The following is a 16957-nucleotide window of genomic DNA, read 5'->3' as shown; positions in this document are numbered from 1 at the left end:
GTGATGCGTTGTCCGACAGCCATCATCCCTCCCTTTCACTAGTTGACGCCAAGTGATAGGACGGGCCCCGGGCCTGCTCTCCACCAGGCCCCTCACCAAATCAGGGAAGTTGAGCCAGTCGTGGTCGTTTTGGCCCATACCTGGACGCATATCCCTGCAATAATCCAACACACCGGTCTCTTCGCTCTGAAATCACAAACGCCAACTCACTCATGCGGCCATCCTATGCGGCAGTTTCATTGGCATCCATCGCTTGCTGTGGAACCTGGCTCCGGCAAGTCGTCAGGCCTCGACAATGATAAAACCCGCAGGGTCCCTCATTGCCCAACGTCTCACTTCTGCTTCCTCAATTTTCCAGCCCAACTCTCGCCTCTTACTGCCCAACAATCCTCGCTTCGGCCTGATCCTTCAAAGACGACCCATCCTTTACTACTCCTCTTTCTAACCCTCTTCTACCATATCTGTCTACGCTTGCTTGCCATTCCGTCAGGAAACACCAAAGCAACCCAACCCAATCAGCCCAAGGATCATCCTGTCGCGCAACAACACCAACTTGACGACAGTTTTTGCCACTGGTCTGAACTTGCAAGACAACGTCCCTCGTTGATCTGCTGGATCACAAGAGCTCAATTTGCTCTACCCCGAGGATACCATGACTGTTACTCTTTGTGTGACCACGGCAACCATGCCAGGTTTCAAGAACTCGACTGACCTCGATGAGGTTCACTCGCTGTCCAGGTACTGTTTTCTTTACTCTTCCCTGGGAGGTCTGCGTTTGCTTTTCAAATCATGTTGCGCGAAATCAATGTATCAATCATCTTGCTTCTTCACTCTGTCTTCCACCCAAGGATATCGCTCCCGGACAACAAACACTTCAAGCTCTCGCCCCAAGGAACTTCTTCACATGGATCAAATGGCCCATTTCTCCTAGGATTGTCGACACTCATTGCCGGGATCTCTTTCACACATGGACTTGTCCAGCCGGACATGAAACAATGATATTCTCACTCTGGCTCTATGCCACCGAACGGTGAGTATTGCCCGTTGATGTACATTGAATCGCAGCTTTTCCCATGGATCAGGGCCGGACCTCTTTCCTCGTTTTGCCTCAGGACATTGCTGGTTTCATCATGGACTCGACCCAAGGAACATGGATACTCTTGAACTCAGGACTAGATCTGGACATGGCAACAACTAGGAGACAATCGACCGCATGGATGCCACAAACTGGATGACGCAGACTGGATCAACATTTCGCCCGCACTGGATGGTCGCTCTAGGAATCAAGGTAGCATTCAGGCTTAACGGCCATGAATCTGACAATCCAATTTGATTGTTTTGTGCATCCGCACGCTTTGTCTCTGGAACGCCTCTTTGACCTTTCGCTGGCTTTTATCCCTGGTTTCAATGGATGATATGGACTCTTTGCTTTACACTCGACTCTGGGACCCATACTCGACACTGCAAATTGCTATACCAACAACCTGATTGACCGAAGAACGGGAAGCTGAGACTGAACGACCTGAACACACGACCTGAACACCACTCAACCAACACCGCCGCCACCACTCGCCGCCAATGACCCTTGATACACCACTGGATGCTTGAGCCTGGATTCAACCTGTGACTTGAAGAATGACGACTGGAGACATCGCCACAATCTCAACGGACACCCGAGGAACCTTGACAGAAAGCAAGATCTAACACTAGGTCCATGCTCCTCACTGTCATACTTGGTCTGTACCTACGACGCCACAGCCACGCAGTGAAAAATGGCTAACCGATTCCACAGATTCAAAGTTGATTCAAGCCATGATCAGCACCACCATTTCTTTTTCTTGTTTAATTTTGGGTAGTCGTGAACGGCACACTGACCATTTCCTCAGCGATTTCAGCTTCTCTCAGCCTACCATGGCTTCGACAACATCTGGACTCTTTTCTTTTTCTCAAACAGAACCATCAGCGGACCTCTTGACAGGTTCGTCGTGGGCTACGACAGCAGAAGGACCACAGAACTTTCAAGATTTCTCAGACAATGGATCTGCCCATTCCGGAGAAGCCGAGGAGTTCATTTTCACATCTGGCCAGACTACCCCCCGAGGAAGCCGTGTTCACTCCCAAGGACGCCAGGACATTCAGACCAACTGGACTGCATCCAGGACTGCTCCTGTGACCCGAGGTGGACAAGCGATGTCCAGGGTTAGCTCGAACAGATCCAACGGCTCTGCGCTGTCACAATCATCACACTTGTCCAACAACATGGACTTCACAGGTAATGCTTCCGCTCTCCAGACTGGAACCCAGACCGGTGCTGCCATGGCGGGAATTGATACTTGCCTCCTGGACACCGATGCCGATGGCATCACGACCCAGATGTACTGGCCTGGATACTCCCTCGACGTTGGACTGAACGGCGATGCCACCTTTTCCCTGCCGGACTCCAGCCCCCTCCACGTGGTCCCAGCCCACATGCAGCTTGGCCCTGATGTCAGCCTTGCCGAGAACTCTCCCCCTAGCCCCTGGGACTGCTTTTCTAGCTCCATCTCCCGATCTTCCTCTCCCAACACCATCGAGGACCTGTGGTTCCCCACCCAGAGCCCCAACTCGTCGCCTCAGATGCAATGCCAGTCGCCTAGGTACGTATTACCCGATCGCAAAGTGACTCCCAAATCGGTTTCTCACCTAGTCGATTCTTTTAGCCTTGACCGGAACCTTCCCCTGATCTCCGAGGATGCCAATGGAAAGGTGATGCCTCAGCTTGACGAGACCCTTGCCCTGCCTGCTCCTTTTGCCGGACCCCGACGACAGAACAGTGATGGTGAGTCCGCCAGGGACCACGATCTTTACAAGAAGGCCGCTCCCCATGAGGATGGACTCTACCACTGCCCCTGGGAGGGACAGTCCAGCTGCAACCACAAGGCCGAGAAGCTTAAGTGCAACTATGAGTAAGAAACACCCCGCCGGTCGTGTTTGGTGACCATACTGACTTGTTAGCAAATTCGTGGACTCTCACCTGAAGCCCTACCGCTGCAAGGCCGAGTCGTGCGAGGGCGCCCGCTTCTCGTCGACTGCGTGCCTCCTTCGTCATGAGCGTGAGGCCCACGGACTCCATGGCCATGGTGACAAGCCTTTCCTTTGCGTCTACGAGGGATGTGAGCGTGCCGTGCCCGGAAATGGATTCCCCCGCCAGTGGAACCTCCGGGACCACATGAAGCGCGTCCACAACGACCATGGAAGCTCCAGTGGCTCGCCCACCAACGGATCCGCCCAGCCTTCCAAGGGACGTAAGCGCAAGACTGAAGTGACCGAGACTCAGACCGCCCCCAGCCGCAAGGCGGCCGTCAAGTCCATGCCCGTTCCCCAGGAGCCCAAGGAGTCCGCGACCCAGCCCCTTCTTGACCAGTGGATGGAGCACCGTAAGGCCGTGGAGAACCTCTTCCAGACCCTTGTCAAGCCCGAGGATGCTCAGAACGTCCAGCACATCGCCACCATGCAGAAGCGCCTCACTTCCATGATGAAGCTCACCAACGATCTCAACTCAGTCAAGACTGGCAACGCTATTGCTGGCACCGGTTGAATGAATTGTAAGTGACTTTTGATATCTTTGCCACAAGCCCTGAGCTAACCAGATGGACCTAGAAAAGCGAAACTTGTCTGCTACCAGGATTTATCAACATTTGAATCGTGCGAGTGCACATGCAGAGACCGGGATGACCGTCTATCAAGAGACCATATTCTGAATCTCCAACACGCACCACGGATCGGGCAACCAGACGCCCAAGGATCTTCGGCAGAGACGCCAGTCCTGCCAGATATAGCATCCCATCCATAAGGACGCATTGCCATCCCGTCGGAGTCTTTTTTACCCAAGGCCACATACCAAGGAGAACGCCGCCGACTTCTCGGAACCGGCGCCTGGAGGAGGACGGGGTCACTTTGCGAAAGGGAACATTGACGACTTTAGAGTCGAGAAGGGGAAGCCGAGAGGAAGGACATATCTGATAGATTGATTCAAACATCTACTTTTTTTTTTTACTTTATTTGTTGGAGGACAAGTTACAGACAGATACAGACAGACCCCTTTGATCACAGCAAGAGGGTAGCAGATAGAGACATTTTGTTAGGGAATAGGATTTTGTCATTTGATAGCATTGCTTTCCTTCTGGACAACCTCAAGTGTGACATGGGTGAAGAACGATGCTTCTTGACGAGGCTGACTATCATGGCATGATATTCGGTAAGACTTAGTGGTTCGACAGCTAGGGACAGTGCGTTTTGTCGCCTGAGGATTATCGCTACATCATCCAGGGGGTCAAGATACTCGCCGCAGCCTCATCTCAGAAGCCAAGACCAATGCTTGATGGACTGTAGATGATATCTCAAACACAGAAAAGGGAAAAGCAGCGGTGAAAGCTGCAAGGAGTCGGAAGAAGCAGGGTGGTTGTACAGGATGCAGCTGATGGAGAGTGACCCAGGGGCAGGATCGCGGAGAGTGAGATGCTGCACTGCATGCCATGTCTTGCTCGTCCCAGGGACGTGCTGACCTGGATGCGCAAGTACGCGCCGCACACCGGGGGATACGGTGTGGGTGTGCGTGCTCGTCCAAGGAGAGGCTGGATCGCGGGCACGGAGGCTCATCAAGAGGATGTGCTGCGTATGGGACGATGTAGGTATGTAGAGGTGGTGTATGTTGTGCTGAGCGGTGAGTATCTCCGAAGCTTGCTCGGTCAAAGCTTCGGTGCAGAGGTCCTTTACCTTTCAAGGTGGGATGCCGCTGTGGTTAGCCCCCTCCACTATGACGCCAGTCGGATCAGCAACCGTTTGCGTTAGAGATTTCAGGTACCCGCGGAGGTGAGTGTCTGATGTTGGTCTACGCGGCTGGGAAAGCTGGCCTGATCAGCCTCGGGTATTATGAGATACGGCCCCGCGGATGATGGCGAGAAACGGGAGGAGACCCGGCGGGATGGTGTTGGGAGCTCCGGGCTCTGCCGTGTCGCCGGGCCAGTGTAAGTGCTTGGTGGGCGGTAGATGATGATGGGAGGTTGAGGTGACGACTGAAGAAGTTGATGGGAGAACATAAGACAAGGCCAATATAGGCATAATTCTCATCACATCCCTAGTGACTACTCGCCATGTTTCAGTAATCACTGCCCCTCCGTGTTCCTGTCCGTCCGTGTCAATGCCCATCCATCCATGTTCATGACCTGATGGATGGACCTGGCCTGAGCCGCCTTCGCCCGCCCCAACTAACACGGACGCGCGCCGGGCCTAGTACCACCACCACGTCCAACTATTTACTAGCTAGCTACCCTTCTCAACAACACCTCTTCCCTTTCTCTCTCATCCACATTCTCTATCTTCTGCTTCACCAAAAACAACTTCCTCCTTTTTAGGTCAACATAGTCTAATTGCCCATCATGGCTCGCAAGTTCTTCGTCGGCGGCAACTTCAAGATGTCAGTTTTACCCCGCCATCCAATCCGTTGCTGTTCTGCCCCTCCCCCTCCCCCTCCATGAAGCAAAAAGGCCGCAGGTCCTACGAAGCTGTATTCAGAAGCTCACACGTTAATCTTATAGGAACGGCTCCGTGTCGTCCATCAAGGAGATTGTTTCCAACCTCAACAACGCCACCCTCGACGAGAACGCTGGTATGTCTGCCCCTCACCTCCACGTCGTCCCTCGACTGCCCCTCATTCTGAGCATCATCAACTGACTTGTCCCTGCAGAGGTCGTCGTCTCCCCTCCCGCCCTCTACCTCTCTCTCGTCCGCGAGACCATCCGCCCCGACATCGAGGTCGCTGCCCAGAACGTCTTCGACAAGCCCAACGGTGCCTACACTGGCGAGATCTCCGTTGCTCAGCTCAAGGACAGCAACATCAACTGGGTCATCCTCGGCCACTCTGAGCGCCGAACCATCCTCGGCGAGTCCGATGATGTCGTCTCCTCCAAGACCAAGTACGCCACCGAGAACGGCCTGAAGGTCATCTGGTGCTGCGGTGAGAGCCTCGAGACCCGCGAGGCCGGCAAGACCATCGAGTTCGTCTCCGCCCAGATCGAGTCCCTCAAGTCCCAGATCTCCGACTGGAGCAACATCGTCATCGCCTACGAGCCCATCTGGGCCATCGGCACTGGCAAGGTTGCCACCGTCGAGCAGGCTCAGGAGGTCCACAAGGCCATCCGTGACCTCCTCCGCGGCATCAGCGACAAGGTCGCCGACGAGACCCGCATCCTCTACGGCGGCAGCGTCAACGAGAAGAACTGCGGCGAGCTCTCCAAGCAGCCCGACATTGACGGTTTCCTTGTCGGTGGTGCTTCCCTCAAGCCTGCCTGTAAGTTGTTCCCGTTGCTTCTTGAACGAATTTGTACTGACCACTTCCAGTCGTGGACATCATCAACGCCACCAAGCAGTAAGGAATCAATATCAAAAGTAAAAAGCCTTCTTCAGACAAGGATATACTGTCTTGAAGGGAGAGCAGATAGATGATGAATGAAATAAAAATACCCATGAACAATCGAATAGTTGTGAACTCTCGGTGCCAAACACCCGGGCCATCCGTAAAATTCTATTGTTATATATCTCATTTGACCACAAACTTCTCCCTTTGTCAACTGTAGTCAAGTCAAGTGTCATGTCGGCGAAGCAGGTATCATTGACGCTTCTATCATTCGGAGATCCTTACTCTAAATCGTACAGTTTCCTCGCAACCCAATGCAGCAAGCAGGCAACCCCAAGTTGTTCCAGATACATATACACATAATCCAAACATTCGTCTCAGACCACCATTCCCTTTCCGTGGTACGGGGACCAGATACCACGCACACTAGGCTTAGTGCTGGTGACAGCCTTGTTGGTCTTCTTCAGCTTCTCTCCGCTGGCGTCACGGAGGAGCTCGGCCTTTTGCAGGATCTCGTAGGGCGACATGTTTCGCACGCAGATGGGCTTGGTACGGCCGTTGATGTAGTGGCCAATGACCACGGGGTGCTTGCCGGGTCGGGGGGAGATGGAGAATTCGACTTGGGGGTTGGCGGCGGCGAACTTGGGGAGGAGAGACTTAATGAAGCCGCTGCAGCAAGGTTAGACCAACTTCAAATAGTAGAGTGTAAGAAGGGCTGTCTTACTTCATTCCCTTGGAGCTGCCGGCCCAGTCGCAGTAGAAGAAGTCCAACCTCTTGCACTGCAGAACGAATGCGCCGAGGCCATTCTGGAAGCGGTCAGTGACAAAGTCTCAGGTGAGGGGCTGTTATCAATTGAAGACTCACCTGGCCTTTTGCTACTTGCCGTAGTGCTCTGATCGTCATCTTTGTCTGGCCGTGTCAATCGCTATCCTCATGATCCAACGACAACCAGAGAGAGTTTGACGTACACACGCGAGGCCATCGCCAGAAAATCAGCACTCGTGCAGGGTACCCAAAAGCGGCTTAGCGTTGTTGCGGCAGAACTCCGGGTAACATGGCCTCAGCCTCGACTGAAAGGCAGCCTTCGAGTCTTGGGGGGATAATTTCACGACCGCGCGACGACACAATTAAACTCCGTGCGCCTGGTCTTTCCATCTATTATCGACCGCGGTATCACTCGCGCGTCTCTTCATTTCGCTCATTACTCTCTATTTTTCTTCTGCTATATCCGACGCGAGATTCCACCATGACGGACAAGCTCCCCCAATCTGCTCGCACTCTTCGCCGCGCGACCCCCCTGCGATGGGTCGAGCCGCCCGACCATGCGCCCCAGGATCGCAAGACAGCGCCCATCAGCGGCGTCGCGCAATTCCTACCCGAGCTGCAGAAGTACAAGGAGACCGATGTCTATAACCCTACCGAGAGTTGGCTTCAGGCGCGCGATCGCAAGAAGCAGGAGAAGAAGCAAGACCTGGAGGAGCTGGTGACGCAGGCGCCTAAGCTTTGTGGGAAGCCCCAGCCGTGATGCTGTCGCGCAATCGCTAACCGAGTGTGCAGATAAGCCGAACGAGGATCCGAACGTCCGAGGCGATGCCTTCAAGACTTTGATTGTCGCGCGTCTGAGCTACGATGCTGATGAGAGAGACCTGGAGAAGGAGTTTGGGCGCTTCGGTCCCATCGAGCGCGTACGCTGTCCCTACGCATCTGTTTCATGTTCATTTGCTAACCGCGATTCAGATTCGCATCATTGTCGATACACACGCGCACGAGAAGCCGAACAAGAAGAAGAAGCCCCATCGAGGATACGCCTTCGTCGTTTTTGAGAGAGAGAAAGATATGAGAGGTAAACTCACCCCCATCCCCCTTCTGACTAGACATTTGTCTTCTTCCCTGGATGTACCTTTCAGAATGTGGCCCTCAAGCTTGCCCTTTCTTTAAAGTATACAGCGAGACACAAGGGCCCTCAAGCTTGCCCGTCTCTGCTATTCCTTTTCTTTTGTCAACCCGTTCAGCACGCAAGGTACTATTTATGGTAAGATTGACTGACACCTGCGCCATCTGGCGCACCCACGAGCAGCTGCCTTGGATGCTTGCGATGGCATTCGCATCAAGGATCGACGTATCAAGGTAGACGTCGAACGAGGCAGAACCGTCAAAGGATGGCGACCTCGTCGACTTGGCGGTGGTCTCGGTGGCCGAGGCTACACCAGGTCGATGCCCTCCCGTCCAATGGGTCCTGGCGGTTTTGGCGGTGGTTTCCGCGGTGGCTACAAGGGCTTCGACGGCGGACGTGGACGGGGTGGCTTCCGAGGAGGTTACGGCGGCCGAGGTGGCTTCCGGAGCGGTGGTGGCGACTACAGCCGTGGCGATAGAAACGGATACGGCGCACCGAGCGACGCGCCCTCTGGACCTGGCTTCGACCGAAGAAATGGTGGTTATGGCGACCGAGGTGATCGCGGCGACCGCGGCGGTGACCGCAGAGGCGATCGAGGCCCTGGTGGGTATGATTCGCGAGGCGGCGGCCGCTCATATGACGACAGACACGGTGGCGGCAGCGGCGGTGGCTACCGCGACGGTGGCAGATTCGGAGACCGCGATAACCGACGTACTGGAAGCAACATGGAACCCATCGGCCGAAGAGAAGGTGGACGAGAAGGTGGGTATCGCGACCGGGACCGGGACTACGACAGGCCCCGCGACGATGACGGTGGCCGGAAACGTGGCTATGACGGTGGCTACGAGGATCCAAGGAAGTTGCGCCGATACTAAAGCAGTGTTTCCTCTCCATGGCCTGTTGGTGGGTTGTCGATTCTCGTCCTCCCGTCATTAATACACCCCCCTTTTCCACCAAGGGTAAGCGCACCAGATTATATCGACAACCAAAATCACACCTACGGCAGTTTCGGAGTATCCCCTCGCGCCGTTCTGGATTCGCTTGTTTCTGTTAACCGGCTATACTGCCTCCCTAACTCGCCAAGTCTGGCCTCACCCCTGACGGTTTCAACGACGCTCCAAATGCCTTCCTGACGGGTTCGAGACGAGGCAAGGTGGGAGGTAACTTTTCTCTTTGTTATGTATTCTAATTGGTTTTTGGGAGGTGATGAGAAAAGCAGGAGGAGGGTGACAATGGTGAAAAGGGGCGTAAGACGTTGCGCAACATAGGTAAGGTCAGGGTAAGGACTCCGTGACCTGCTGACCCTTGAAAATGTCGCCTAGGATGGCCGAGAAGGCCGACTCTGATGTATCACTTAGGAGTTCTTTGTTCAGTTGAAAGTAACAGTTAAATAGTACTGGCCGAGTGAGTGAATGAGTCGTCATGTGAATGTTTTGAGTATGTATTTTTTTGTCATTCAGGACGGGTCTACTGTCAAAAAACATGATGCCCTCCATATCCCATGGCCCTCAACGCCGAGATCCCATAAAAATAAAAGTTCATGCTGGTATCAGTCATTCGAACACACAAGAATTTGTCAAGCCAAACGTCTAGCACCGTGTGCGTTTCTTTTTCTCTTTCAAGAGCGTCATCATTGACTCGTCTTCTTTTAATCCTCATCCATGGCGTTGACCTCTGTCACCTCGGAGGTTGCGGCGCTCCAGTACCTGCGGTGTGTTAGTCGTTGATGAGACAAAGTGCGTATGGGAAAAACTTACGCTAACACCTTGACCTTGAACTCGCTCAGGCACACACTAAAGAGCTTGAGCAGCCTCGTCTGCCGCGAGTCCAGGATATCACCCTCCTTGCAGACGACATAGTCCTCGCCCTCTCCAGACTCATCACCAAGAACAACGCGGCCCTTGACCATGCGGGTGGGCACGCCGAGGCGGCGCAGCTCAGGCTCGATGGTGTGCTCGAGGGGCACGTCGTGCTCAGCAGGGACCTCACCGCCGGTGGCGTAGAGAACACCGGCAGGGAGAGAGAAGCCGCGGGAGGCAGCGACGCCAGCGCGGGCAAAGTCGACGGGAGCGAGGTTGTCAAAGTAGGCGAGGATCTCTTCGGCCGGCCGGTTCGTCAGGAGCAGGCCCACGGTGCCAGCCAGGTGCTTCGTGATACCCTCGATACCAGGCGCGATGGCCTCCTCGGGAGTCTGACCGAGGGCCTTGGCCATGAGCTTTGTCTTGCCAAAGAAGAGTCTGTGATGACGGGTCAGCGTCCAGGTTTCCGCGGTCGGGGTTTGTAGAGATTGGCATACCGGCAGTCGGAGAGCTCGCGCCTCACCTCCTTGAGGTAGCTGTTGCGCATGTTGTCGACGCTAAAGACGAAGCAGGTCTGGTACTCGGGAATCTCATTGCGAATGTTCTCAAACAGCTTGTCCTTGTTCTCCCGCGTCTTCTTGGACACCTGCGTGAGGTGGACGACCTTGGCGCGCTTCGACTTGGGCATTTTGGCGGGTTAGAGAAGTGTCGATTGATACTTGTATCGGCGCAAGGAGAATTGACTTGGGTTTCCAAGGTGTGAAGGGGAAAAAAAGTCGAGGTTGGTTTGAGATCCGCGCCCGCTGGAAGCAACTGATAAGATTGTGGAAATTTTTCGAGTACCAAAAAAAAAGCCAAAAATTCAGGTGGGCGGTGGAACGAACCCCGCATTGGCGCATTCACCGATGAGAACTGCAGGGGTCTCACCTTGAACCCGATTTGGTAATTACCTCGACAGGGTCAAGGCGAGGGGAGAGGAGAGTAGATTTGTATGTTCAACATCTAGGAACAGAGTACATTAGTTTTCTATAGGCCGACTCATTATGGTGAAATTTCCGCCCTTTTGTGCTTGTTCTTAACTAAACCAGACGTGAGAGATCCAGGAAGGTTGCCCAAGTTAAGTCCAGTCATCACCAATGGGATCAAGGCGAATTACACTCGTTGAGCAGCCAATAGCATAATACTATTACAATGCACATAGCTACTCAAGCTTCAAAGCTTGGCTAACTCCTGTGAGCCATACTGTTTCATTATAAATGAAGTCCTGGTTCAATTCGTGTACAACAATGGACCTGCTCATCATGAGTCGTTCCTTGCATCCCACCACATGCCGTAGCAAATATCGCCAGCTCCGCACATGCGTGTTCCAGTACCAGAGATTTGCTGTCTTTCAGGGCGATTTGGGGAATCTATCGTGGCCCTTTTCATCCACCAGGACAGTCATAAAGCCTTCAGGCTGTGTCCGCGCTGAGACAATTCCACGAGCGGCTTTGGCCACTCGGGTGTCATTCACCCCAAACAGGCTCGCTCTCGAGAGGTACGGGCTAAAAGTGTTGGGTGAAACATCCCCATTTCATTGCACGTGCTTTCATCGTGCCCTTGCTGGCTGAAGAGTATGTCTCAGGCTCTCCGTCTGGTTGCGCTATACAACTAGGAACAGAGTAACGGATTGTTAATGTGAGCTTGGAGATCTGTGATCATTCTAATCCACGTATCCTCCGCAATTGCGAGCGAGCCCTAAACCATGTTGGCCCAGCATTGATGCTCGTGTGTGATGTTCTCCAGCTCTGTGGGGTTGAGATGGTTGCGGGTAAAATAAAGGGTATGAAACAATAACCGTCTTGTGGAGGGCCGAGTGTGTAAGTCTACGAATCACTGTCTTGACATTGAGTTTCCAGCAGGGCTGACCTTGCCACAACTTTAATCCCGAGGGTTATCACGCTGAACCGTGAAGTGTGATTCGTCCCTAGCTTTGCCTATTTAGGAACATCACTGGTTCCTGTGGCTTCAACTACTATCCTATAAACTGTGGCATAATGCTGAAATACGCGGAAGTGGCTTGAGTTCAGCAATCGATTATTCCCCGTGCACTGCAGCAATGACAGGGTTCCGCGCTATTATGCTACATGAGGTCAACGAGAGGATCCTTGAACTAGCGGCATGTGGAACATGGGACGACCCGAGGAGCGCAGGAGATGCATTTGCAGCGACGAGACACAAGTCCTTGGGACTTTCAACCGAAAACGGCATCGTAGATTGCGTATTTAAACTATTCCAAATTCCTCGGCCTTCTGCCAAGAACAGTTGCTGCTTCGGGAAAACTGGTCGCTTCCGTTCCGAATATCGTGCAAGCTGACGCACGGACCAGGCGCCTCCGACTCCGAGCCCGAGCTACCGCGCTACCTGAAGGAAGGAAGGACCTAGGCTACCTACCACAAGCACAAGGTCTTTTTTGTTTCTGGGCCACACACAACCTCCACAATCAACCACCCAACACCCAAACCACATCATCTCAACAACCTCATCCCAGAGTCCTTCTCGCCCTTTTCCTCCTTCTCACCATCCTCAATACTCTGCATCTTCAGCTTCCATCTTCCATCTTCCATCTCCAGGGTTTCTCTCCTTCGACGTCCCGTCCGCTTCGAGTCTCGCGAATCTTTCCCACCCTTGCCACCCCTCCCCGTTTTCCACCATCGTCGCCGCCGCCTGCGTCTGCGAACCCTCTTGGCCACGGTTTGTCATCACCTGTGCCCTACAGTCCTCCGACGCTTTGAAATAAACTCGAATCTCCACTTCGCACCAAGCACCGTCGCCATCTGCAGCCCATTCGCATACCCCGGGCCGCGTTTCTTTGTCCCGTCTTTGTCCGCACCTCTCGCGATCAAAACCTTTTCCATCGCGCGTCCGACCTAATTCTCACTCCCTCCTCACCTCCGTCACCCTCCGACTTCAGAATCACACAGCCATCATGGCCTCTAACGGTAATTTCACCCATCAGAATCTGTACAAGGAATATGCCGACCAACATCAAACAGCTCCCCCTGCTGCCGCCGCTCCTGCTGCTGCCGCTGCCACTACCGATGCCTCTGTCTCCGCCCCCGCTGGCAACAGCAACCTGTCCAAGGATGAGGTTGGATGGTACTTTGTCGAGCAATATTACACCACCCTGAGCAAGTCGCCTGAGAAACTCCACGTATGTCTTTTCAGTCCTGTGCGCGCTCGGATTTTCACTGACCAGCTTGGTAGCTCTTCTACGGCAAGCGCTCGCAATTCGTCTACGGTCTTGAAGCTGAAGTTGCCAACGTCTCCGTCGGTCGACAGGTGAGTTTCAATATCAGATATAGGTACCTAGCCAATTCAATGGCTAATCCTGTCACAACAGGCCATCCAAGAACGCATCAAGGCCCTCGACTTCCAAGACTGCAAGGTTCGAGTATCCAACGTTGACTCCCAGGCTTCCTTCGAAAACATTGTCATTCAGGTTATTGGCGAGACTTCCAACAAGGCCGGTGAGCCCAAGAAGTTCGTCCAGACCTTTGTTCTCGCTCAGCAGCCCTCTGGTTACTTTGTCCTCAACGATATCCTGCGATACATTGACGACGAGACTGACGACGAATCTGCCGCTGCCCCCGAAGAGCCTGTTGAGGAGCCCGAGGTTGCTGAGGAGGAGCCTGCTGCCGCTCCTGTCGAGCCTGAAGCCCCCAAGTCTGTCGAGGAGACTAAGGAGGAGACTGCTCAGCTCGACCCCGAGGTCGTGGACCAGAAGCTGGAGGAGGTTTCCACATCTAAGGACAGCGCCGCTCTGAACGGAAGCGCCGCTGAGTCTACGGTCGAGGAGGCTAAGGCCCCTGAGGCCCCTGAGGCCAAGCCCGAGATCCCCGCTGCCGACGCTGATGCTGCCGCCGAGGAGATTGCTGAGGAAGATGTCAAGGAGCCAGAGAAGCCCAAGGACCCCAGCCCTACGCCTGTTTCCAAGCCTGTCGCTGCTCCTCCCGCCCCTGTTCAGCCTGCCGCGCCCCCAAAGCCTATGACCTGGGCCAGCCGTGCCGCCGCTGCTCTCCCCAGGCCCGTTGTTCCTCTCCCCAAGACTCCTACTCCTCCCGTTCCTGCCCAGAGCCGAGCTCCTGCTCCTGCTGCCGCCGCTCCTACTTCTCAGCCTGCTGCCGCTCCCGCTGCCCCCGCTGCTGCTGCTGCTCCTGCTCCTGCCGCTGAGCCTGCCGCCAAGGATGCTGCTGGCTGGCAGACGGCTGGTGCCGACTCGAAGCGACAGAACCGTCCTCAGTCCATCTCTGGACCTCCCACCGAGAAGGAGGGCACTCTGGGTTACGTCAAGTATGTGACCGACAAGGTTCAAGATGCCGAGCTTAGGGGCACTCTGGCCGCCTTTGGCGAGCTGACCTACTTTGACATTAACCGCCAGAAGGTATGTTTGGCAATATCCCCTGACCCATTGGACTCTATGTGCTAACCATAAGTAGAACTGTGCCTTTGTCGAGTACAAGACTGCTGAGGGCTACCAGGCTGCGGTCGCTGCCAACCCTCACACTGTCAACGGAGAGAACATTGTTGTTGAGCCTCGTCGTCCCAAGGCCAACGCCTATGGCGGTAGCAGCTATGGCGGCCGAGGTGGTATTTCTGGACGTGGTCGTGGTGGTGTCGACGGTGGCCGCTCTGGTGGTCAGGGCTCTCGAGGTAACTTCTCCGGCCAGAACCGAGGTCGCGGTGCCCCTCGAGGCCGTGGCAGTTCTCAGGCCCAGAATGCCTAAACTGGCATATCACGCGGCATAGCAAAGCTGGTACACAGCTACCGGTTATTGACTTTGCCTATATAATAGGCACTGTGGCCCATGAAAGGGGCTTTGATGCTCCTGGGGACACTCTGCCAACAAGGCGTAAAAATATAAAGACGCCAGGGGGAACCACAAACACACACTTGGCAAATGCCGACAGGAAGGAAGGACGGGAGGAGGCGGAGTTTGGCATTCCCTTTGGGAGGAAGGATGGAGTTGGGAACCTGGAGTCATGATTGTTCGTTTTTCAGTTTCGCTGCTTTGCGCGCTACATCTGCATCTCATCCTCGGCAACCGACGATTGGCTCAGGGATTCAGCGAAAAGGGGGGTGAAAAGGTCCTCGGGTGGGAGCTTTGGTTTGGCATCATTACTTTCTAATGACCGTGTATATTCTCACAAAAGCGAACGTGAGGGCGATAGAGGCGGGACTCGGGGAGTTGAAGCAAGCATGGGGAGCGATGGATGGGAGGACGGTTAGGGAACAATGAAATGGTTGGAGGCGGAGGTGAGCCTTTGCCTGGATGTACGAGAGGGTCTATAGGGAGACCGTATATTGTACACTTTACTGTGCAAGTAGCCATCAGTTCCTTTGGTTTCTGAAGCATGTTTGTAAAAGGGGCAGTGTGAAGAAAGGGTGAAGACGAGACAGATACCACAGACTGTCGGTGAAGAGCCAAGTTCAAGACAGAGAGTCAACCATGATGTCGCGGGTTGGATGAGGCAACGTAACATCTATGGATACATGCAACGCAAAAGCCAACAAGGTGATGACGGTTCATGATGGCAAAAGGCGGATGCGAGTTTCAGTTCAAAGAACTTGGCAAACGAAGCTCGTGGGTAGAACCGGTGGAATGGTTCGCCGCATCTGATGTTGTCCGTCTCTCAAGGTGAGTCAGGTCCTTTTGTTGGTATTTCACATACGGGAGGGACTTTTGATCAGCGGAGGAGACGTATTTCGTAATTGATGCATGGTCCCATTGCATTATGGTCCTCTTTTTGCTAGCCGGCCGCTCGCTCGGCGGCTGGTCGGGGTCTATTCCCGGGGGTAGGGCGCAAAGTCCGGGGCGTGGCCTCCGGGGGGAAGAGGGTTCTTACTCCGACCTTCTTAATGCAGGCGGGGGGAAGGAGAAGCATTGAACAAGAGGTCATGTGAGACCGGACGAGGGTTCGGGTCAGGATGAGGCTCTGGGGAAAAAGGGAGGGGGCTTGCGTGCCGAGAGATCCGGGTGTGTAAGACGATCGGAGGGGAGGGAAATAGGTAGGTAGTCTAGCATGGCTTGGATATAGCGGATGGAGGTGTAGCCAAGGCGGGAGCGTACATAGTATTGAGCTTGTCGGAGAGCTTCTTCGAGTTACGCTGAGATAGACTTCGGGGATTCAGCCCCGCAAGAGCGCAGGGCAGAGATCAACGATGGCCATGGCATTTCTTCGATACTTGATTTCGCTTGTTGTTTCTATAGTGGGATAAGGATCGACATAGAACACCAATTCTGCAGGCACGTCTGGAAACATTTCTCGGGGGAATAAGTGAGAAAGTGGGCGATCGTCATGTGTCCCCTGATCTCTAGCCTACCAAGTGCCGACGTGGCGGCGGAGTATTCTGCGTGCATTACATACACTGATGGAGCACAATATTGTAGTGTTGTAGTTGCAATGCAATAGCGTTTGATTATCTCGATCATCGGGCGCTGCACCTCGCGTTTCGAGAGTCGGCCCTGTTGGCGTGTTGGTTGCACACAGTGAGACGGGATGGTTTCAACGGAGACAGGACGGACATGCTGCTGGCCCCGCGGGCCGCTTTCCAATCACGGACGGTTATACGGATAATAGTAACTAATAATGGATGATAATTGAGGAGGGGGGCGTGACAGGGGCTTCGGACTCGTTGTACTGTAATAATTGCTCCCTGGATGATCCCGAGAAAGAAAAGTCAGGACAGGAAATGAGGCACTTTTGAGTGGCTAAGCTGAGTTCAATAGAGGCTTTGAAGATGAAGCTCGTATGCAGCGTAGATGAAACACAAAATGCAAACCATAACTAAGAATCAATTCTTACAAACCAAATAATAGTAACAGGAC

The 16957-nt window shown here is 54.0% G+C and overlaps 6 protein-coding genes across 6 annotated transcripts; 4 read left to right on the top strand and 2 right to left on the bottom strand.

The window, feature by feature from the left end:
- Positions 1-1911: 1911 nt before the first annotated feature.
- MRS44_003343 (uncharacterized protein) lies at positions 1912-3577 on the top strand (the record flags this gene model as incomplete). The annotated part of the gene is made up of 3 exons (XM_046280813.1): positions 1912-2636; positions 2700-2945; positions 2995-3577. 3 exons carry the CDS (start codon positions 1912-1914, stop codon positions 3575-3577), a joined length of 1554 nt encoding a protein of 517 aa, XP_046137457.1.
- A 1840-nt stretch (positions 3578-5417) lies between these two features.
- MRS44_003342 (uncharacterized protein) lies at positions 5418-6410 on the top strand (the record flags this gene model as incomplete). Its single annotated transcript, XM_046268423.2, has 4 exons — positions 5418-5455; positions 5577-5647; positions 5726-6328; positions 6379-6410. 4 exons carry the CDS (start codon positions 5418-5420, stop codon positions 6408-6410), a joined length of 744 nt encoding a protein of 247 aa, XP_046137456.1.
- Positions 6411-6771: 361 nt separating this feature from the next.
- MRS44_003341 (mitochondrial 54S ribosomal protein mL43) lies at positions 6772-7298 on the bottom strand (the record flags this gene model as incomplete). The annotated part of the gene is made up of 3 exons (XM_046273547.1): positions 6772-7063; positions 7119-7201; positions 7260-7298. The coding sequence occupies 3 exons, from the start codon at positions 7296-7298 to the stop codon at positions 6772-6774; spliced, it is 414 nt and encodes a 137-aa protein (XP_046137455.1).
- Positions 7299-7641: 343 nt separating this feature from the next.
- Positions 7642-9164, top strand: MRS44_003340 (uncharacterized protein; the record flags this gene model as incomplete). The annotated part of the gene is made up of 4 exons (XM_046273546.2): positions 7642-7900; positions 7953-8080; positions 8133-8238; positions 8473-9164. 4 exons carry the CDS (start codon positions 7642-7644, stop codon positions 9162-9164), a joined length of 1185 nt encoding a protein of 394 aa, XP_046137454.2.
- Positions 9165-9937: 773 nt separating this feature from the next.
- MRS44_003339 (uncharacterized protein) lies at positions 9938-10776 on the bottom strand (the record flags this gene model as incomplete). The annotated part of the gene is made up of 3 exons (XM_046275362.2): positions 9938-9995; positions 10047-10526; positions 10586-10776. 3 exons carry the CDS (start codon positions 10774-10776, stop codon positions 9938-9940), a joined length of 729 nt encoding a protein of 242 aa, XP_046137453.1.
- A 2280-nt stretch (positions 10777-13056) lies between these two features.
- MRS44_003338 (uncharacterized protein) lies at positions 13057-14854 on the top strand (the record flags this gene model as incomplete). Its single annotated transcript, XM_046282975.2, has 4 exons — positions 13057-13281; positions 13335-13409; positions 13471-14511; positions 14567-14854. The coding sequence occupies 4 exons, from the start codon at positions 13057-13059 to the stop codon at positions 14852-14854; spliced, it is 1629 nt and encodes a 542-aa protein (XP_046137452.2).
- Between the last annotated feature and the right edge of the window lie 2103 nt (positions 14855-16957).

This window comes from Fusarium solani, assembly GCF_023522795.1.
Source record: "Fusarium solani strain SB1 chromosome Unknown bctg00000001, whole genome shotgun sequence".
Classification (NCBI taxonomy): domain Eukaryota; kingdom Fungi; phylum Ascomycota; class Sordariomycetes; order Hypocreales; family Nectriaceae; genus Fusarium; species Fusarium solani.
Note: the sequence above shows the minus strand (reverse complement) of the source record. Positions and strands in the feature narration are given on the sequence as shown.